Source organism: Cryptotermes secundus, unplaced genomic scaffold (assembly GCF_002891405.2).
Source record: "Cryptotermes secundus unplaced genomic scaffold, Csec_1.0 scaffold697, whole genome shotgun sequence".
NCBI lineage: Eukaryota > Metazoa > Arthropoda > Insecta > Blattodea > Kalotermitidae > Cryptotermes > Cryptotermes secundus.
In genome coordinates, this window is record NW_019724753.1 from 958,470 (window position 1) to 978,472 (window position 20,003).

The following is a 20,003-nucleotide window of genomic DNA, read 5'->3' on the forward strand; positions in this document are numbered from 1 at the left end:
AGTTTGATTTGTTCGTGTATATGTATTGTATGATTTGTTTACTAATTCCACATCCTATGGTCTTTCTAACATAAGGATCTATGGAATGCTATATGTATGTATGTATGTACTCTTGGTAGTGTTAACTACAGTGTAAGTCAGGATACCCATATATGACAAGAAACCAGTAAACTGTATGACACTCCACAAGCCCTGGATAATTCTTTTCTACTCACAGATTCACATCGTGCTTCATGAGCCTCATTCTTGCATCTCGTGGCCAACACTTCTTGTTGTTGTAGCCAACAATGTTTTCATTGTTTGGGTCTGGATGCTCTGTCAGGTACCTCTGAATCAAATCTCTTGCCTCCTCAGCAGTAAACCTGTGCAATCAAATGTCCTTAAAATATCCAAACCATTTAATTAACTACAATAATAAAATAAGTTAGAAAATGTACATATGGCCATGATCATGCCATGTTAGCCACATTTTGTTTAATTTCCTGAAAACTGCACAACTTTCAGGAAAAGTTTACAGGGCATAAAAGGTCCATTTCGTTTTTCTCAATGTCTGTTTGAAGCATTTCTTGCACCAATAAATATTTAACATGTGCAATATAAAATTTCATGATGGCAAATTTCTGCACATTTTCCATCATCCTTAATTTTTATCTGAAACAAATGTTTTGAAGAGGGGACTCTATTTCTGTCCTCCAGTAAACATGCCTTCCCTGTCATACCAAATCAACAGAGCTAGTTTCAATTTCCAGAGATAAGTACTTGCTCTACTGACTGGAACCAACAGTGTAGACTTTTACTTGAGGATGGAACAGCCCAGATTCTGAAACACTTCACACAAAAATACAACAATGAATAACGTCCAAAAATATTACATGCAGGAACACCTGACATTCTCATGTTAAGGGCCCATTATTGTTTCCCAATTTTAGCCCAAATTAAAAGGGGCTGACAAAACTTTGGAAAAACTTCTTAATATCAAATTTCATCTGTTTCAGTAGTTCTTGGGATGTCACATATGGACATACATGGTGAAGCATGTTCCTCAAACTTATCATAGGAAATACAGGAAGAAAGACATGATGACTGAACCTTTCTGTTTCCTTCCCGTGACTTCAGCATGCACCCCTCCAAAGCTGTAACACTATACTGTCCATGCTGAACATTAGGGAACAATATCTCTAGAATTACAGGAAGTTTCTCTTTGGCATCTACTCAATTAGCTGAAAACATGAATTATCATGAACACGCAAAACTAACAAAATTGCAACACTAAAAAATTGAGTGAATTTAATTTAATTCCATTATAACTGCATGCAGAGAAAGCAGTTACCAAATGTCTGTATGAAGTATACATTTAGATCCACTGTTACCTGAAAAATATGTGAACTCTGTCTACGTAACGACAGAAGAGTCTGATGGGATGTGCAACTTCTGACGCAACATCCTGGAATGTAAGGAAGTCATTCGGCATCTGTGGAGGACCAGCCATTTCAGAGGCTCGCTGCAACCCAAGGACTAAGAGATCAAGCACAAGCCCATAGTACTGCACAATGAAAGATGCAAACTGCAGACCACGGATGATCCCATAGCTGTTGGTATGGTTCATGTCCTGCAAAAAAATAACTTACATTTAAAAAGACGTAAAAAGGAGAAATTACCAAACATTCATGATATCCCAACACACTGACTTCCTTTGTGGAGGTGGGTTAGAATACCTCCATGGAAACCCTGCAACTTGCAGGAGACAAAAGGGAATTCAGTGCCTGAGGGCATAACTGGGTCATCCTGTCACTGGGGGACATAAATACAGGGATCTGGTCCTCCAGGTTGGGGATTGCATGCAAGGCCGATGACCTTGCTATGTAACAAAATTACCATTGCAAAATCCAAATAATCTGGCAGGATCTTCTGTGGAATGTTATGGCTCAAAAAGGGTTGTTTTGCCAATGACGATAAACACACTGACTGCCATCATAATTCCCTTACACATTTTTTCCTAGGCCATGACAGTTTATATATTTTTGTCTCAGGATATGTTGAGACACACATAAATTTAATACTCTGTGAAGCATCTCAGTTGCTGATGAACACTATGGTACCGAAAAACCATATTGGGCACCCCCATTAACCTCACAAAGAACCAGTAGATGCACAGTGGCAGCATGGAAATGCACCCGCATTAAGCAGTGGACTTCAAAATCCTCTGTGGCAGAAAGGTAAAAGGTATACCAGGGACAAAGTTGACTGCCATGGCAGCAAGAAAAATGCTCTGCAGACACTGCTGTCTTACATGGCAGCAAATGTGTTAAATAATCCCACACCCTCCCCACATTCCCATTTCCAAAAACTGAACTCTACAACTACTGAATAAAGTAAACAAATTCTGTGGCCTGTAGTCTGCAAGTGAACTATACCCACCAAGCAACCGCCACTTGTTGGCAAAGTTAGTGCCAACTTTTGTGGATAGAGAAGGTCACATGGTCAGCACAACAGATCCCCACAAGGCTGAGTGGAACCCATTCCAGCCCCACTACTTCTCAGAAAAGATGGTAGTCCCAGGAATCAAACTTGGGGCCTGTGGATCTGTAGGCAGGAACTCTGACCACTAGACCATATACTTACTTACTCATGGAGCTGAACCTTTCTGGAGGATCTGCCAATTCTGCAGCTAGTCAAGAATTTCTCACCATTTTATGGAACCCGAAGGTTCATTACTGTGTTCACAAGAGCCCTCCACTGGTCCCTATCCTGAGCCAGAAGAATCAAATCCATACCATCCCATCCTATCTCTCTAATATCCATTTTAATATTAACTAGTTTCATGGGTACCCCAAACTCTTATCAGAATACTGTACAATACTTCCCTCCTAACTGAATCATAGGCTTTCTGAAGTCTATGAATAGCTGAAGTACTGTCTCATCGTACTCCCATTTTTTCTCCAATATCTGACAACGCAAAAGATCTGATCTGTAGTTGATCTGTTATGTCGAAACCCACACTGATGATCCCCAATAATTTCATCTAGATATGGACTTAACCTTGAGAGAAGAATATTGGATAAACTTTTGTATGAAGTTGATTGCAGTGATATCCCCCGATAATTACTACAGTCAGTCTTATCACCCTTCTTGTGAACTGGTACAATAATAGACTCCTTCCACTGATCAGGCAATTTTTCCTTATGTCAAATAGAAGTAATTAGATTGTGGATCTCAGAACGTAATATTTCGCCTCCTGCTTGAATAAGTTCTGCAGGAATTTGATCACTACCTGGCGATTTGTACTGTTTCAATTTTGCAATAGAACAGGCAGCCTCAAAAGGGCTAGGATCAGGTACTAACGGTTCAGCTGTACCGATTTCTGTCTGCCTAACATCACTGAACCTGTGTACATTCAATAATTGAGAGTAGTAGTTCCTCCACCTATTCAAAATGTTGTGGGAATCTGCAAGCAGATCACCATTCTCATCCTTCACTAACTTACTTCTAGGCTGGTAACACATCTTAAAGTCATTTATCCCTCTATACAGGTCTCTAATATTCTTTTTCTTACTGTTATCTGTAAGCTCATCAATTCTGTATTTCAGATATTCCTTCTTTTTGGTCTTGAAATGCCCGCTGGTTTCATGTCTTATATTGTTCAGATTATCCCCATTTAACTCGCTTGGATCCTGTAACCATTGCAATTTGGCCTGCTTTCTTTGATCTAATAATTTTGAGCATCCTTCATTGAACCGTGGCTTATGCTTCTTCAGTTCATAATAACTAGACTCTCTTTGGTAGACATTTTTATATTCTCTCTAATAGTTTCCCAAGCTTTATTAACATCCACCTCAGTTTCCAACTTTTCCAAAGCCGTGAACCTATTTGAGATTTCAACACAATACTGCTCTTTACCCTCTACCTCATTTAATTTCTTGAGATTGAACCTCTCCATATGAACTCCATGTTTTGTTTGTTTGCTCACTGCCAGTCTTTCCCTAACCTTTGCCACCACCAGGTAGTGGTCAGTATCACAATCTGCTGCCCTGAATGATCGGACATCAAGTATACTTGAGTGCCGTCTCCTATCTATCAAAATATGGTCTATTTGATTGTGTATCTTCCAGTCAGGAGATGTCCAAGTAAATTTATGGATGTTACGATGTGGGAACATTGTACTTTTTACAGTAAGACTTTTGGATGCGGCAAAGTTTACTACTCTAACTCCATTATCATTAATAATTTCATGCAAACTCTCATTCCCAATCGTAATAATAACATAACATAATGATTAATAAAGAAATGCAGTATACTTCTTGTGGGTCATTCATTGATGCTTTCAGTAGCTAATCTAGTGTCAAATGAATGTTGACAGTTGAATGAAGTAGAAAGCATTGGAATGAAGCAGCTATGGCCCAAATGAGGTACAAGCTTAACATGTCTGGAAGGACCAAAGAAAACCACAAAAAACTCCTGCACATGAGTGCAAGCCACAAGCACTACTGCTGTGCCAGTCTACCCAGTGTTCTCAACTTTCTAATGTTGTAGTATTATAGCAGTATATGAGCTATTTTAGCACTCAGCAACAGAAGAAATTTTTATTTTCTTGGTATTCTTGTCATTTTTCAATGTTTACTCAATAACTACGAAGGATACCAAGAACATGTGTATTTACAATTGTAGCACCTTTTCCATTATCTGTGAAAATTAACACACTTTGCTGACAATATCAGCATATAGATAAACTCATATCACAGACACTGTACCTTATAGTTGATAACAACGTTGTTTTTGGCTGTCATGTAATCGGCAATGTTGTGGTCCACAATGAGCCTGAGTAATCTGTTCAGCAGTGTCAAGTCAATCTTTTCATACATCTTTTCAAACTTGGACTCAAGAAGTACATTGCATTCACCTTCCATTACATCCCAGACATCCTGCAGATTGTTGATACCTAAAACATGAATACATGTATTCCGTAATCTTGTAAAAGGTGAAACTGGTAAAATGAAAAAAATATGTAAACTGGATAACTGTGGGAAAAAACTCAAAGTTCCAAAGCCCGCATATTCAGCATCAAATAAACGTCTGAAAATTAACTGTTTTCCTTCTGCTTTGCTATTACCTACAAATTAAACTGTCCTTATCATAATCCACGTCAGTCCAGTCCATACGACCCCATTCTCTCTCTCTAAAATCCATTTTAATACGAGGGTAAGTCAATAAGCAAGTTACAAATAGATACAGAACTTAAACAAATAAAGAGTACTGATTTGAAAAATGCTTTTATTTCTCAACATTATCTCCTTGTACATTGAGGCACTTGTCCCATCGTTTCACAAGCCCCTGAAAACCAGCAGCATAAAATTCTTTGGGCTGCTGTCGGATCCAGGCAGTGACTTCCCTTTCTACAGCTTTGTCGGGAAAATGTTCAGCCTCAAGGACAAACCGTAAATGCCGACTCCTACTGCAACATCCTCAGGAAACTTCGTAAGGCCATTCAACGAAAGTGAGCAGGACTCCTCACCAAAGGCATGTTGCTCTTGCATGAAAACACATGTCCCCATACTGCCAACAAGACAAATGAGACGCTGCAAAATTTCAAGTGGGAAGTCCTTGAGCATCCTCCATATAGCCCCAACCTTGCTCCGAGCGACTTCCATTTGTTTGGCCCTCTTAATCATCATCATCATCATCATCTTTCAGCTGAACATTTTCCCAACAATGAAGCTGTAGAAAGGGAAGTCACTGCTCGGTTCTGACAGCAGCCCAAAGAATTTTATGCTGCTGGTTTTCAGGGGCTTGTGAAACAATGGGAGAAGTGCCTCATTGTACAGGGAGATTATGTTGAGAAATAAAAGCATTTTTCAAATCAGTACTCTTATTTAAGTTCTATATCCATTTGTAACTTACTTGTTGACTTGCCTATGTCTTATCCACCCACCTATGTCTTGGTCTTCCTAGTGGTTCTTTCCTTCTACCAATAATTACAATAAGGCCAAAATGAAAGATGTCTTCAACATAATACAGAAGACCAGAGATACGTCAGAAGCATTACCTTGGCACCACTTGTACACCAGCAGTGGGGGTGGTTCCGTATCCGAGGGCTTCACCCATGGAGGGAATAATCTTCGCTTATCTGCTTCATACCACAAATACTGATCCAAATAAGCATCTGTAATCTTTTCCAGTGGCTCGACATCATACACTGGCACCAAATGACTGTAGAGATCCATAAACTCAATACCAACCTATAAGAAAAAACTGACCTGTTTAAAACACAACAGCTTTCAAAAGTTCTACTTATTATACCCCATTAGCAGTTTGTTATTTGATAATACAATTAGCAAACAATATATAACAAGGAACATAAATGACTCCAACATAAGATTCAAAACAAAACAGTAAAAACATATTTATTTCTCATGTAATTTGAATTTGATGTTTTAAACAATATAATACAATACCTCTTTGAAAGCCCTCTGCGTAAGCAAATGTCTCTTGATTCGTGACAAAGCCTCGTGAGGATTATCATAGGCTTGTTCAATCAGACCCAGTTCCTCTCGCTGGCTTTGATTCAGCCTGGATTTCACACTGAAAATATAAAACTGAAGTTAATAAAACTTCAACAGTGTTATAGGTGCCAATAGTAGTTACGTTCGGCAAACTGAAACACTGATAAGAACGGGAAAATTTATCCCCACAGATGCATAAAAAACAGGATTCACTTAATGGAAAGTCTGTGCAATATTTACAACTTTTTGTTTCACTTTATGGTCTATATAAAAATTGAAACATTGGTTGAGAAATGGGGGAGAGGACAACTCTCTAAATAAAAGCATACCTGTATGCTTCCTTCAGCCTCTCCAATGACAAGATCAGAAGTTTGGTGTCATGCTTGTACGAGAGAGGGGGGAATGGAATAGGTGCAAATCTTCGAGATTCAAGCCAATGAACTGTGGTGGTGTAGATGGCAACAGCCTCTTCAGGTGAGATGTATGGACCATCCTAGAAACCCAGAAAAATGCTCTGACAATAAATGTAAGAGGGTAAATATTTCATTGTGATGCACAAAGTTGAACAATAAGCAGCTTTATACTTGTAACACAAACAACACATACTTTGCATACTGTAATGCCATAGAGGCAACGTCAATTCAAGAACTTGGGATGCAAAATCTCTCTCCTTTCACATTCAAATATTACTTCTGACACTGACAACATCACATTCCTGCATATAAACTTTCTTTATAATTCTATAAACTGCTTCTAGGGCTGAATGACATCAGATAACTCATATTCAAATTCAATACATATAAGAACACATCCTCACATAAAACGGAATCATGACAGACTTAGTGGAAGGATGTAGGACTCATGCCCTGCAATTCCTTCATTCCTATACAATGTTTAGTAGTCTTAGAGCAATGAAGATATAAAGACCAGAAAGACACATAAACTGTCAGTCGTCTTTGCTGCTCAACAAATTCAATGAAACAGCTGTAATAAACTGCACCAGTGAAAAGCATATAAAAAGACATCTCACAACTAAAAGTACCTTCAAGTAGTTATGCTGACGTTCCTGTTCAGCCTTGAGATACAGTCGAGTGAGTCGACCTAAGTTCTTCTTGCATACTGTCTTGTCAACTGTAGCTCCACGACGGATACGCTCGCGGTTATAGTGAGCCGTGTTGGTCCACCAATCTGCCTTCATCTTCACATAACGCAGGATCATGTTCTCAATTGGGATGGGAAGACCAGGTACCTGTAGTACAGAAAACCTGATAATTCCAAACAGCTTTTCTTGAAATATGTCCATGTGCAGTTGAAAGTTTAATTTCCTGTACTACTGATGAGAAAATTCTCTTAGCTCAGATAGCGTGGATCCAGTCTCTCGCAGTAGGAAATCTCATCTCAAACAAGAATTTCACATGCACTGAAAAGACTGTCAGCCCACATGAACGACTGATTTCAGGACCCCTACGCAACTCATCATTGCTTTCAATACTGCAATTTATATCCAAACAAAACCCACCAAAAAATATCCAAATAAAAATATACTTTCAAATGAACTGACCTTCCATGGAATGTTTGCTTTCCAGCATCGCCAAGCTTCTGAGAGATGCTGAAGAATGGTTCTGGCTTTATTCTGTTTGATTCCCTCAGGCATCATGTCCACAATATCGTGCATCACCTAAAAACAATATAATTCCAATGCAACTCACAGCCAGTTTACAGTATTATATCTGTTTCTTAACTAAAAGTATTAATTCAACATTTAACCTACAGATCACAAATCAAACTGAGTGGATGCAACTCACAGAGGCTCGAAGTTCCAGATCAAAGTGACTTTCTACTCTCTGTTTGGTGACAGTCTTGGCAACTCCTTTGGAGTGTCGACCCTCAAACTGTCTAGAAAGAAGGTTGCCAAGCCATCGCTCCAGCAGTGGGGTGATTCCTCGCATGAAGAAGAGCCAAACTCTCCATCCCGGAGCCCAGAAACCACATCCAGGGCCTTTCCCCACTGGACCCTGGATAGAAAATATTATCAATATTGGAGTAACTTTTCCTACAATTCCTCCATTCAGTTGTGTGAGTGATGTGGGGCCAAGTGCCTTGCTACTACAGTCTCCAATAAACCCTGATGATAGATGAGCATGGATGGAACAAGTGGATATTAATTGGCAGAGGAAAATCTGTCCCAATGACATCTGGCCACTAAATATCCCACACAGACCGCAGGACTAAATTCAGGCTCATATAGCCTGAGCTATGACACAGCCTTCTTACACGTGTAGATATACAGTTCACATACCATCATGAGATACTACAGGTTAGTTCACTACTGTACAACACTGCTACACCTGTCAAGGTTATTTTCTACGGATTCAGTTATCACAGTATGATTGTGTGAATGATTAAATGGAAGTGCTGTGGGGTATCCCTTGTACACACACAGTGGGACACAGGAGAACTACAAATACCAGTCAGCAGCTAAAGTTTTCGGCTGTAATTCTAAGTGGTTAACCAAAACTCTGCTTGCTGCCTGCCCCATGCTGGTATTTTACTTGGCTTACTCTTCAACCATAGCACATGGTAGCATAGTTGGTTGAGGCACTATGTTACAAGCCGGAAGGTTGTGGGTTCAAGTCCCGTTGAGGTCATTGGATTTTTTCAATTGACCTAATCCTTCCAGCCGCACTATGGCCCTGGGGTCATCACAGCCTCTAACAGAAATGTGTACCAGGAATATTCTTGGGGGTAAAGGGCGACAGGTGCGTAGGGCTGACAACCTTGCTGCCATCTATGAGCCGACTGTCTAGAAAATGTGGGAACCTCAACATATCACAAACCTATGGACCTTCACGGCCTGTTACAGGGATACCTATACTTTACTTTTTTTTACTCTTCAACCCTAAGGTAGGGGTAAAATGTTCCTTCAAAACTTCAGCTGACTTTTACCACACTAAACAGAACTGTGGAAGACAACAGCTGCAAACAATGAGGTGGGACTTCACCTCACCTCGTCAAAGCATCTACCCAACGAACAGATTCGCATTCAGACTGGACAAAAGTATTAAGTAGTGACTCACAGTATTGAAGCGATAGTAGATTAGGTGCTTAAGATCCTTGCACATCCGTATCTGCCTCATCAGTTTGTACTTGTAGCGATACATTCCTGTGAGTTGCCCCACATGTGCAAAGATGTACTGAATACCGTCTGACAGCTGGAATGCATCCACATTGTTCAAGCGGTACTGGACATGTGAGTCAACAATCAACTTTGTCAAACGCAGGATCTCACGACAAAGATGGAAAGCTGAAAATAAAATATTATTTACTACAATACACACTGCAGAGATTGTTTCACACCTGTTCTTAACTTGTATCAAAACATAAATACAGAGGGACCTCTCCCCCCCATTAATGTTCCTTGAACCAACATATTCATTCAGATAACATTAAACTTCAGTGATCTCAAATCAGTAATTTCAGTGTTAAATTTTGATTTAAAACGTTTCTTAGTTTACTGTCCAAATCCTCTGCTACCCAAGGTAACCTTAAAGAGATAGTTTACTGTATATCGTACATGTACAAGCACAAATGTTCGTTCTTTGCTCAGGACACAGTTTCTTTCCTTGTCAGTAGGTATCCCAATTTACAGTAGCTGAAATTTTATAGAAAAATATTCAAACTATAAAACACACTATAATCATTATTAAAAAAAAAAAGAATATTGGAAGCAAGGATTTTAACCCATCCAAATACTCTACTGCCATGCTTTAACAGCTTACATACTGGCATTACTACAGAGTAAATTTAATATTATTTTTAGGTGTTCTCCTTTGGGTCTGTGGTAGAAAAAAATGACACAGAGAAGCATCAACACAAGAGTTGCATTTTTATATATAGGAGACACGTGTCTGTATAATACAACAGATAATTTCATTTAGTTATTTATGGTTTATATAATTATACTGTCAGTAGCTCAGACTACCCAATGTCAAACAGAGGGATTATTAATAAATAATGAACTGGAAAGGAAACAATCATGGTACAATTTAAGGTACAAAAGTATAACAAATACATACCATTTCCAAAACGAGACTTCTTTCGCTCCTTTGTTGTGAGAGTCTTAACAGGTTTCAAGTTGAAATTGTAGTCTAGATGCAAGTAGTTCAGATTTTTACGATGTATCAGCAGATTCAGCATGTTATAACCTTGACGGCACACCTGTAGCCCAGCCTCAACCCAGTCGAGTGTGGTTGTTTGAAAGAACTTTGTAGACTTGAATGACCGGAACAGGTACCTGACACATGAATAAGAACATCAGTCATGACTGAAGAGTGCAAGTATATACAAATCTGTGGATTCAGACTTTTAATTTGAAAGTAAACAACTTCGATCTTCACTGTTTGGGAAAAGGTGGCTTTAAAACCCCCAGAAATATGAGACTCGCAGATTTGAACTTGTGGGTAATCGTACTAGTATTCAAAATGCAATGTTTGTCCAGTTGGACAAGGTGAATATGCCTTAACAACAGAGTGACATAAAATCAATAAAGTTTAAAAGGCTTCAATCATTTCAATGATATTGTAGCATGTAGACCAGCTACTAGGTAACAGCCACAAACAGGTTCCCATGGTAATAAATACACATATAATAATACTGGAATGTTGGAAAAGGTGTTTTCTATTCAATCCACACAAAGGAATTATGTAACGAGGTAACCAGCCGAACTACAGTCAGGTGAAATGTGAGGCTGTGAAGAGAAGACTAGGAGGTTGGTGTGCAATGACTGCCAGCCTGGGAGTTAGTTAAAACACTGAGAAAACTGTGAGTAAGTCTCTGATGTGCAGACTTTGTGCAGTCAGCACAGAAACTGAATAATCTCCACAGTTAAAATCTGTTGCCAGGAAACAACTAGTGAAGACTGAGAAGACTTTGTGTGTGCTGCAGTTACAGTGACATTTGGAGTGTGTAATTCCATGAGACTGTTACAGTTACTTGTAGTTATGATTCAAAAGTGGTCAATAAATCCAATATCCAATCCAAAACTCCGTCGAGATTCACTGTAATATGGAACAATGTCAATATAACGGGGTATAGTAGGATGTTTGCATATCTGAATACAACACAATATGAAACACACATATCTTTGAATGAAAGCGTCTCTAACTACGAGAGTCGTACTGAAAGTCATGAGCAACAATCTTTTGTAAAGTTACATGCTTTATTATTGACAAACCAAATACACCACCTCAATCTACAGACCTTCCTTTATTTTTCCACATAATAGCCACTTCTTTGTACACATTCCTCCTAGCGTTCTGGGAGTTTGAAAATTCCACTTCTGTAAAATTCATTTCCAGCCATCCAAAGACACTGACACACCGCTTTCTGAATTGCCTCCCTTGTCTCAAAACGTTGTCCATGCAGCTGATCCTTCACAAATCCGAAAAGATGGTAGTTGGAGGGGCCCAGATCAGGGCTATAGGAGGGGTGTGGAAGAACTTCCCACCCCATCTTTGCAATTGCTTCCAATGTGAGGCGAGCGGTGTGGGGGCGAGCACTGTCATGCAGGATGACGATGTTTCGTCCTGGACAGTTATTGCACAATGCATGATGGAGCTTGTGCAGCGTCTGGACATAACGAGCAGCACTGATGGTTTGCCTAGGTTCCAGGAATTTGGCCAGAATAAACCCCTCTGCATCCCAGAAGACTGTGCTCATCACCTTCGCAGCTGATGGCACTGTCTTTGCCTTCTTTTTTGATGGAGAATGCAAATGGTGCCATTCCATACTCTGCCGTTTCGTTTCAGGCTCGAAATGGTGAAACCAGCTTTCGTCACCTGTCACAATACAGAGCAAAAAACCATCACCTTCGTGTCTGTACTTCTGCAGTAGTTCTGAGGTGATGGCTTTTCACTGACCTTTGTGGTCTTTGGCAATAACCGAGGGACACAACGAGCACAAGCGTTCCTATAGCCCAAGCTTTCAATCATCTCCTGTACTGCACTGTGCCCTATTCCAAGTTTTCATGCTATTGTGTCCACAGTCACATGCCTGTCATCTTGAATGATCTCATCCACTCTTTCCTTGTTGCGTTCAGTTGAGGCTGTTCGAGGACGACCATTCCAAGGCTCATCTTCGATGCTGGTGTTCCCCTCTTTAAAATGTTTCACACATCTTTGAACACTGCTCACACCCATGCACACACTTCCACAATCATGCTGAAGTCTCTGGTGAATTTCTGCAGCAGGGGTTTCCTCTTTCACAAGAAATTCGATAACAGCACGCTGGCGAAACGACATATCGTCAGCCATTTTGTTAGGAGTGATACTGGTCATGTGATGCAAGCTATAGACAATACAAGACACTCAAGGTTAACACAACAGCTGGTTCCTCCTACCACCGTACTTTCTTTCGTCTGCTGTTCCCAGGTTGCATTAAAAAAAAAAGTTGCTCATGACTTTCAGTACGACCTACGTACAAAGAACAGAGTCCTTCAAAAGCTAAAAGTTGCTCAGCTACTCAAGAAATTCCCCCCATGTTATGGCGCCTGAAGATTCAGTACCATGTTCATAGCAGTCTGGTACTGGTCCATATTCAGACCAAACCATTTCTCTATGGTTCATCTTAATATTAACTCCCCCTATGCCTACCTCTTCCAAGTGGTCTGTGATTTCTTTCCTCCATGTTTCTCATTCAGATTTTGCATTTGTCTCATTTCTTTCCCAAATATGTCACATGCCAACTAATTGCATCCTCCTTGATTTGCTAACACTAGTTCATGGAAAGAAGTGCAAATTATGACTTGTCATTATGTATTTAAGGAACTTCTGGATGATGTAACTACAGCATTTTGTGTGTGTGTGTGTATATATATATATATACACATTTACAATCATAACTCAATCTGCCATTCGAACAAAGGTTCCACATGTGATCAAGTGAGTAACTGGGCTACAAGATCATTTCACCCTCCTCATTCTAATACTGCATGTTAACTTTCACCCTCTAGCATTAAACCTCTTGCTATTACACCTCTGCACAATGAGGCGCTTCATAACTTGTACTCCTCGCAAAACACGATTAGAATGATCAAGTCAAGGAGGATGAGATGGGCAGGGCATGTAGCAGAATTGGGGAGATAGGAATGCATATAGGATATTGGGCTCTTGTGAACACAGTAATGAACTTCTGAGTTCCATAAAATGGTGGGAAGTTCTTGAGTAGCTGCACAATTGGCAACTTTTTAAGAAGGGCTCAGTTCCATGAAGTTAATTAGTTAAGTTATTACACCACCAGCAGCTGGTTTTAAACTTTGCAGTAACTGCATTTATAGTGTAAACAATGCAACACTACGCTTGCAGGACCAGAGCATGGGTGAATACATTTGTGCAGCTTGTGAACTACAGTTTTCTCCCTTAAGTGCAACAAATAAGCAATATACAAACCGTTTCTTCTGTGGTTTTGGTGGTCTGTGCTTCAGTGCATTCAATACGAAGTATTTCAGCAACTTCTGGTAGCTGACTCTCACTTTCACTGGTTGACCAGGTGGACAATGTTCCCTGTACCATGACTTCACAAGAGGCACATCAATTGCTCTGCGAGTCCGACCTACAGAGAGAACAATACTACTTCACAAACAGAAAATATATCAGTTGGTGTATGTAGGTTTGCTTGAAATGTTCATCTGACTGTGCTCACAGAGGACAAAGACCATGGGGAAAATGTTCAAATAACACAGTACACAGCATGGCTGATACTTTTCACTGTACCCCTTTAAAAGTATTTACCTGTTGTTTTAATGTGGGGGAGGAATGACAACAGGACAGACAACTGAATTGGATGGTAAAGAAAGTCAGAGAAAGGCAAGGACATAAAACCTTGAAACGAACAAACAAAAGGAAGGAAGAGTGAGAGAAATGAATATACGACAAAACTTATTTAGATTAGACACTAAACTTACTTATATACTCAAAAGTGATGACCAGATGATAGGATATAGTAAAGGTAAAGCTGTCCCTGTACTTAACTAAGCACTATGCCATGAAGACATATGGAGTGGATCTACACATTCACATATTGAGCCCAGCACTACCTGGAGGCGACTGGTTAGCCCCATGCACTGATTGCTTTACTCCTGGGGAAAGATCTGCTGGTACCCACTGGACAGGAAGCTGGATGAGCCCCAGAACCAGTCTGGACAACATGGAAAGGAGAATAATGTTGCCTCTGCCAGGACCCGAACTCTGATCTCTTGGCCCTCCAGCCCCTAAGCCAGTCATTATACTGATTTCACTATGCCAGCTCCCTTTGATGGGACACAGTTCATAAAATAAAAACTGATATTTTTCACTGATTTTTTTACAAGGCACTGCACTACTTACATATAAGGAAAGGATGGTCTCCTAGAGTTCAATCAGAACTTCATATATAACTTTTTTTACAAGGCACTGCACTACTTACATATAAGGAAAGGATGTCTCCTAGAGTTCAATCAGAACTTCATATATATCAAAGTAAAATTAAATACAACAAACATACATCATCACAAAGTTATATCAAGTTGCTTCTATTAGAGTGAACATGTTCTACACACAGATCTTCTATGTAGATTCTTGTCTTCTAGGTTACACCATGTAGTCTCACAGGCAGCTATCATTGTTTTGTGACAAGAAATTCCCCCAAAATACTGATACTCTTCTACAAGACTATACAGTATTACAACCCACAAGATAACCTAAACTGTCACTGCGATATCTCATTCACCAGATTCACTTGCCTGATCTGATGTTAAATGGTCTAGGAGCCCAAAGAAGAGCGATGCCATTTGCTGTGTTATCCGTGTACAGTGGTGTTTCCTGCAGGAATGGCTGTACCTCCTCAGGCAATTCAAACTCCTCATCATCTTCAGGCAAAGGCTCTGTAGCCTAGAATATAAGAAGTTCTTATACAACCACTGTGCACATTTTGTGACAAACACTACCCAACAATACACTGTACATCCATTTAGCATAATCAGATATTTAGTTAATATTTTTTTCTGGTCCCAGATAAAGCCCAGTAGGAACAATGAATTAGTATTTTTCTGCATTTATTGAATTTTTAGCAAACAACCTGTATTTGATGTATAGAAATTTTTCCAACCTTCCAGAACTCATTCTTTGATTTATTGCAAATCTGAACAAAATAACAATGTACATTCACCATTTTTCTCTGTTGGAAATTGCCACCACCTGTTCATGATCTCTGGAAAGTGATGTAACATACTAAACACACAAACACCATGCTCTTTGTGTCATAATCACTTTCATTCTCAATTGAGGTTCTTTCAGTGATTACTTCATTTGGTCATAAATTATTTTTTTTAAATTAATCTGATATTACTGATTATGCAACCATATTTATGTATAGTTTCCTTTAATTATTTATGTAAAGCAGTATTTGTAACATAATTGTATACCGAAAGTCTTATAAGAAGAACAGTTTCCTGATATTTTTGCATAACCTCCATTTACAGAAAATCTAGCTTTGTATAAGAAACACCATTCTCACAGAAGAGATTTATTAGATTGGGATGTCACTGTATTTACCAGGACCTACTATAATTTTTATTCAGGGCAACACTCACCTTAAGTGAGTGTCTGTGAGATATTGGATTGATGAGTGGATCAAAATAGAAAGCTGGTAAGTCAGGATCTTCTGTCTTGATATACACCACATTGGGTGCATGGTACCTGAAAATTAAGCGTCACTTCTGCAAGAAAGAAACTGTAACCAATAATACACTACACAGTACAGTAACTAGAACCATAATTCTGTATCATGTGTCATGTGTCTGTGATCTCAGCAGATGCCTTTCGGCCTGGGAAAAGCAACTAACACGCAATCACAATTTATGTTTCACGCCGCTAGTGAAACACCTTAAACTTCACAGATGCTTAAAAAACAAGCGTGATAAATAACAGTACAATCACAACTGTAGATCAATTAAAATAAACCATGGTCACTAACATAGCACAAAGTAACAACAAGCAATTAAAGCTGTGCCTGACTAAGTATCTTACCAGGAAATATTATGACCATAACATCAAAAGGTAGTTTAAAAAAATTATGCATATTAAACAAACATCTTATACATAAGTCTAGTAAATGCCCTCAGATTAAAAGATTTAAATAAGTCCATGATTTATTTCAACCGTCTTCCAGTGCATACACTCATCTATCTCCTCCTCTCTCTCGCACTTCATGTTTCGGCACAAAATAATTTAAATAATATTAACTTTCATGACATTTTAAGTGCAAATGATTATGAATCATGACAATGCTCTGTCTCTTCTGTATCCATGTTTCATCGCCAAAACAAAGAGTATGGATTTCAGGTAAATATAATATTGGGGCTCTACACAATAACTGTGTTTCATTTTGATTCATAATGGGCACTTAAACATCTATTTCACGTGAACTTTACATCAAAAAAGTCCATCATGAAGAACTGGTACATCCATTACAATGTATAATGCGTATCTGAAGTTCTTATTATGTCCTGAGACATAATGCTCTGTAATATAGTAGAAATTTATGAACATTTCAGAGGCAAGTACTCCATCCCTCCCTCCCTCTTCAGTCAAAAAAATAGGCCAAGCAAGCCAAGGAAGCAAGCAGAGCACTCTGCTTGGTAAACTTTTACTACATAGCACCACACACCAGACAACAAAACTCACAGTAGTAGTATAAACCAGAGCAGAGTACATTGCACAAAATAGACAACACAACATTAACCGTAAATTGGCATGCAACAATATGAAAGTGGAGTTCATTCTCTAGGAAACATTAACATAATGATAGCAACACAACGGTTTAACACAGCAAATAATAGAAGAATCTGGTGAAGGCTATGCATGGTCTACTACAACAGACACAAAGCTCATCACAGCTCAAGAAGTTTCAAAAATAATTTTTAAAAATCAATTTTAGATTTAGTTTTAACCTAATTGTTAAATTAGTTTCAACCTAGTTGTTATTTTTACTGTTTAATCACATGTATGATTCTTGTTTGAATCAATGTCTGGTCTAGTCTAGTGTAGCTGACAAACTGAATATTTATAAAAGTAACTTTTTGAACCATATGTATATAGACGGGAATGCGAGCATTGCAGTTCAGTAGTCGAGTACACGAGACTTAAAGCGCCTGAGGATGGCCCGTTAGGTTCAAAACATGTAGTGCTCTATATGTTAATAAACAATTGTTGTGTTGACCATGGAGTTTGTATATGTAACTTTCACTGGAGATACACATATTTTGTAAACTGGTGCATGCTAAATGAAATAAATTATAACTATGTCAGATGTAATCTGCAAAATCATTAGCTTTGCAACATTAGACATGTGTGCAATTAATATACCTCATGATGGACATCAATCTTTCAGGGGAATCTGCTGCCTTTTGTCATGCAGCACGTTCCTGTTTAACACCAACATATATCTACCAGACTACATGGCATCACATCCCTGAAGACTATAATCTTCAGCCTGATCGCCATGACAGCTTAAAATCTAACAAGACTAAATACATTACATGTACCCAGCAAAGGTGAGACCCACATCAGGGCACCAAGAAATGATGATTCAACTTATTCTGGTAAAAAAAATATTTGCCTGGCTATCAGATTAAAAAAAATGTCCACCCTTGTTTAGAACAATGATGCACATATATATTTTAGAGGAAGGAATTTATTTAAAAATGACCAAGATTAAGTTTACTTACCATGAAAGATGGACATAATGGGGCATATTATTGTAAAGGTATGGGAATGCAATCCTATACTCTGTACGAATTGGTTGACGGATGATAATCTTGTTGATATCGTTGAACTCATTCCAGTCTTCATCCCTATAAAAAACATCAGCTCTCTATAACTTCTCATCATCAAAGGGCATATGCATAATGTTCATATAAGACTGTCAAATACTTACGCAGGATTAGAATCCTTTATAAGAGGTTCAAATTTAGGACCTCCTGGAATGGCCATATTCAAAGCTTTGGCTGTGAAGAATGATTTGTGATCAAAAAGGTAAAAAAAGTTGATATCCACCAAGTCTGTGAGAAGCTGATTAGCAAGTCGATAGAGTGTAGCCATCTGCGGCAGTGACAAGTTCCAGCGTCTGTATGTCGAGCCATTTACATGTCTGAAACACGACAACACCCATAACTCCGAAGTTAGATCACAATATGAAAAATATCTGCAGTGACAAATTATTGAAATATACTTAATAATGATATGCTTCAAGCCTTACTAAATTTATTCTACTTCCCTAGAAAAAAAATCTATTTTCAATTATACTTTTAGTAGGAAAAGTTCATTAATATATTATATGCCATAAAACAAAACAAAAAAAAATGATTGTTCAATACTGGAGATACTTAGAAACAATTCTAAAATTATGGACAGCCTCTGTTTTGAAATATCCATAATCAGGGATCAATACATGCTGGCTCAATTCACCAGTATGATAAACATCCTAACCAGAAATTTCTGTGTGACACTGTGCCTACCCATACTGCTGCAATCATTCCAGAAAAGCTTACTTACCATCATGTAACATATGAAACATAAAATACTGTCCCTTACATTATATAATGTGCATAAAAGATATTTCCTGTTCAAAATATGTGGAGAAATAAAAAATGATGAGCTAAAATATTAAGAAATAAATCTGAGACAGTTACACTCCATCAGCCTTCATTTTTCATTCATCATGGATAAGCAGACAACAGGGTCTGTTGAACTTGACCGTGATAATGAATATTTCAGGAAAAAGCATCTTACTGGAGAATGGTGTAAATTAGACATAAGTCTCTAACTATAATGGCCACACATTTCTGCAAATGTAAGTCACAAAAAAACTTACTTGCTTCCCACTAGTGGCTTGTGATCATAAAACCACTTGCAGACTGATGCATCTTTGTCTGGATCGAGTTCAATCTGGATGGCTTCCAAGGGTTCCACATCCAACACATTATCAGCATAATCAAGAGGAGGTTCCTCATCATCAAATGGAGGAAAACGCATTCTCTTGAAGTGCCGACGATCTCGCTTCTCCCGGCGCATCATAATCCACATTGTGCTATAATTTAACATAGAGTATACTGTTCATGTAAATGAAAAAATTAAAAAAATGCAACAAGAGAAATCTGTGGTAACAATTTATGCACTTCAAATGGGCTGTATAAAATATACAGATTATTAAATGTCTAATAATATGGCAGGATACAGTGAAATCACATTTAATTTTTTTGTGAAGAACAATGCATATGAAAAAATAAAGTGTGGAAAAATTTATGGGAAACCTCCCAGAGACGTTATGGACTTCAGATCACTGACAGTCAGCATTAAATGAGTGAAAACCTTAAATCAAGGAACATCAAATTGGGGGTCTACCATAAATACACAAACTGTACAATGACAGCAATAACTCAGACTGTAGCTGTGGCCTGTTTTAAGAATGTCA

The 20,003-nt window shown here is 38.6% G+C and overlaps 1 protein-coding gene across 3 annotated transcripts in view; it reads right to left on the minus strand.

Annotated features, from left to right (window-relative positions):
* LOC111862925 (pre-mRNA-processing-splicing factor 8) overlaps positions 1 to 20,003 on the minus strand; it is a 68,939-nt gene that overhangs the window by 31,091 nt on the left and 17,845 nt on the right. For all 3 annotated transcript variants that reach the window (XM_023848791.2, XM_023848790.2, XM_023848789.2), the window contains exons 5-21: positions 19,404 to 19,619; positions 18,468 to 18,680; positions 18,259 to 18,384; positions 16,123 to 16,228; positions 15,274 to 15,421; positions 13,943 to 14,105; positions 10,574 to 10,791; positions 9,575 to 9,801; positions 8,303 to 8,512; positions 8,059 to 8,175; positions 7,540 to 7,746; positions 6,827 to 6,990; positions 6,450 to 6,576; positions 6,041 to 6,233; positions 4,749 to 4,936; positions 1,371 to 1,609; positions 216 to 362 (exon numbers count right to left, since the gene is read on the minus strand). In XM_023848791.2, the coding sequence (XP_023704559.1) occupies positions 216 to 362; positions 1,371 to 1,609; positions 4,749 to 4,936; positions 6,041 to 6,233; positions 6,450 to 6,576; positions 6,827 to 6,990; positions 7,540 to 7,746; positions 8,059 to 8,175; positions 8,303 to 8,512; positions 9,575 to 9,801; positions 10,574 to 10,791; positions 13,943 to 14,105; positions 15,274 to 15,421; positions 16,123 to 16,228; positions 18,259 to 18,384; positions 18,468 to 18,680; positions 19,404 to 19,619 (3,009 nt within the window). The remainder of the gene's footprint in view (positions 1 to 215; positions 363 to 1,370; positions 1,610 to 4,748; positions 4,937 to 6,040; positions 6,234 to 6,449; positions 6,577 to 6,826; positions 6,991 to 7,539; positions 7,747 to 8,058; positions 8,176 to 8,302; positions 8,513 to 9,574; positions 9,802 to 10,573; positions 10,792 to 13,942; positions 14,106 to 15,273; positions 15,422 to 16,122; positions 16,229 to 18,258; positions 18,385 to 18,467; positions 18,681 to 19,403; positions 19,620 to 20,003) is intronic.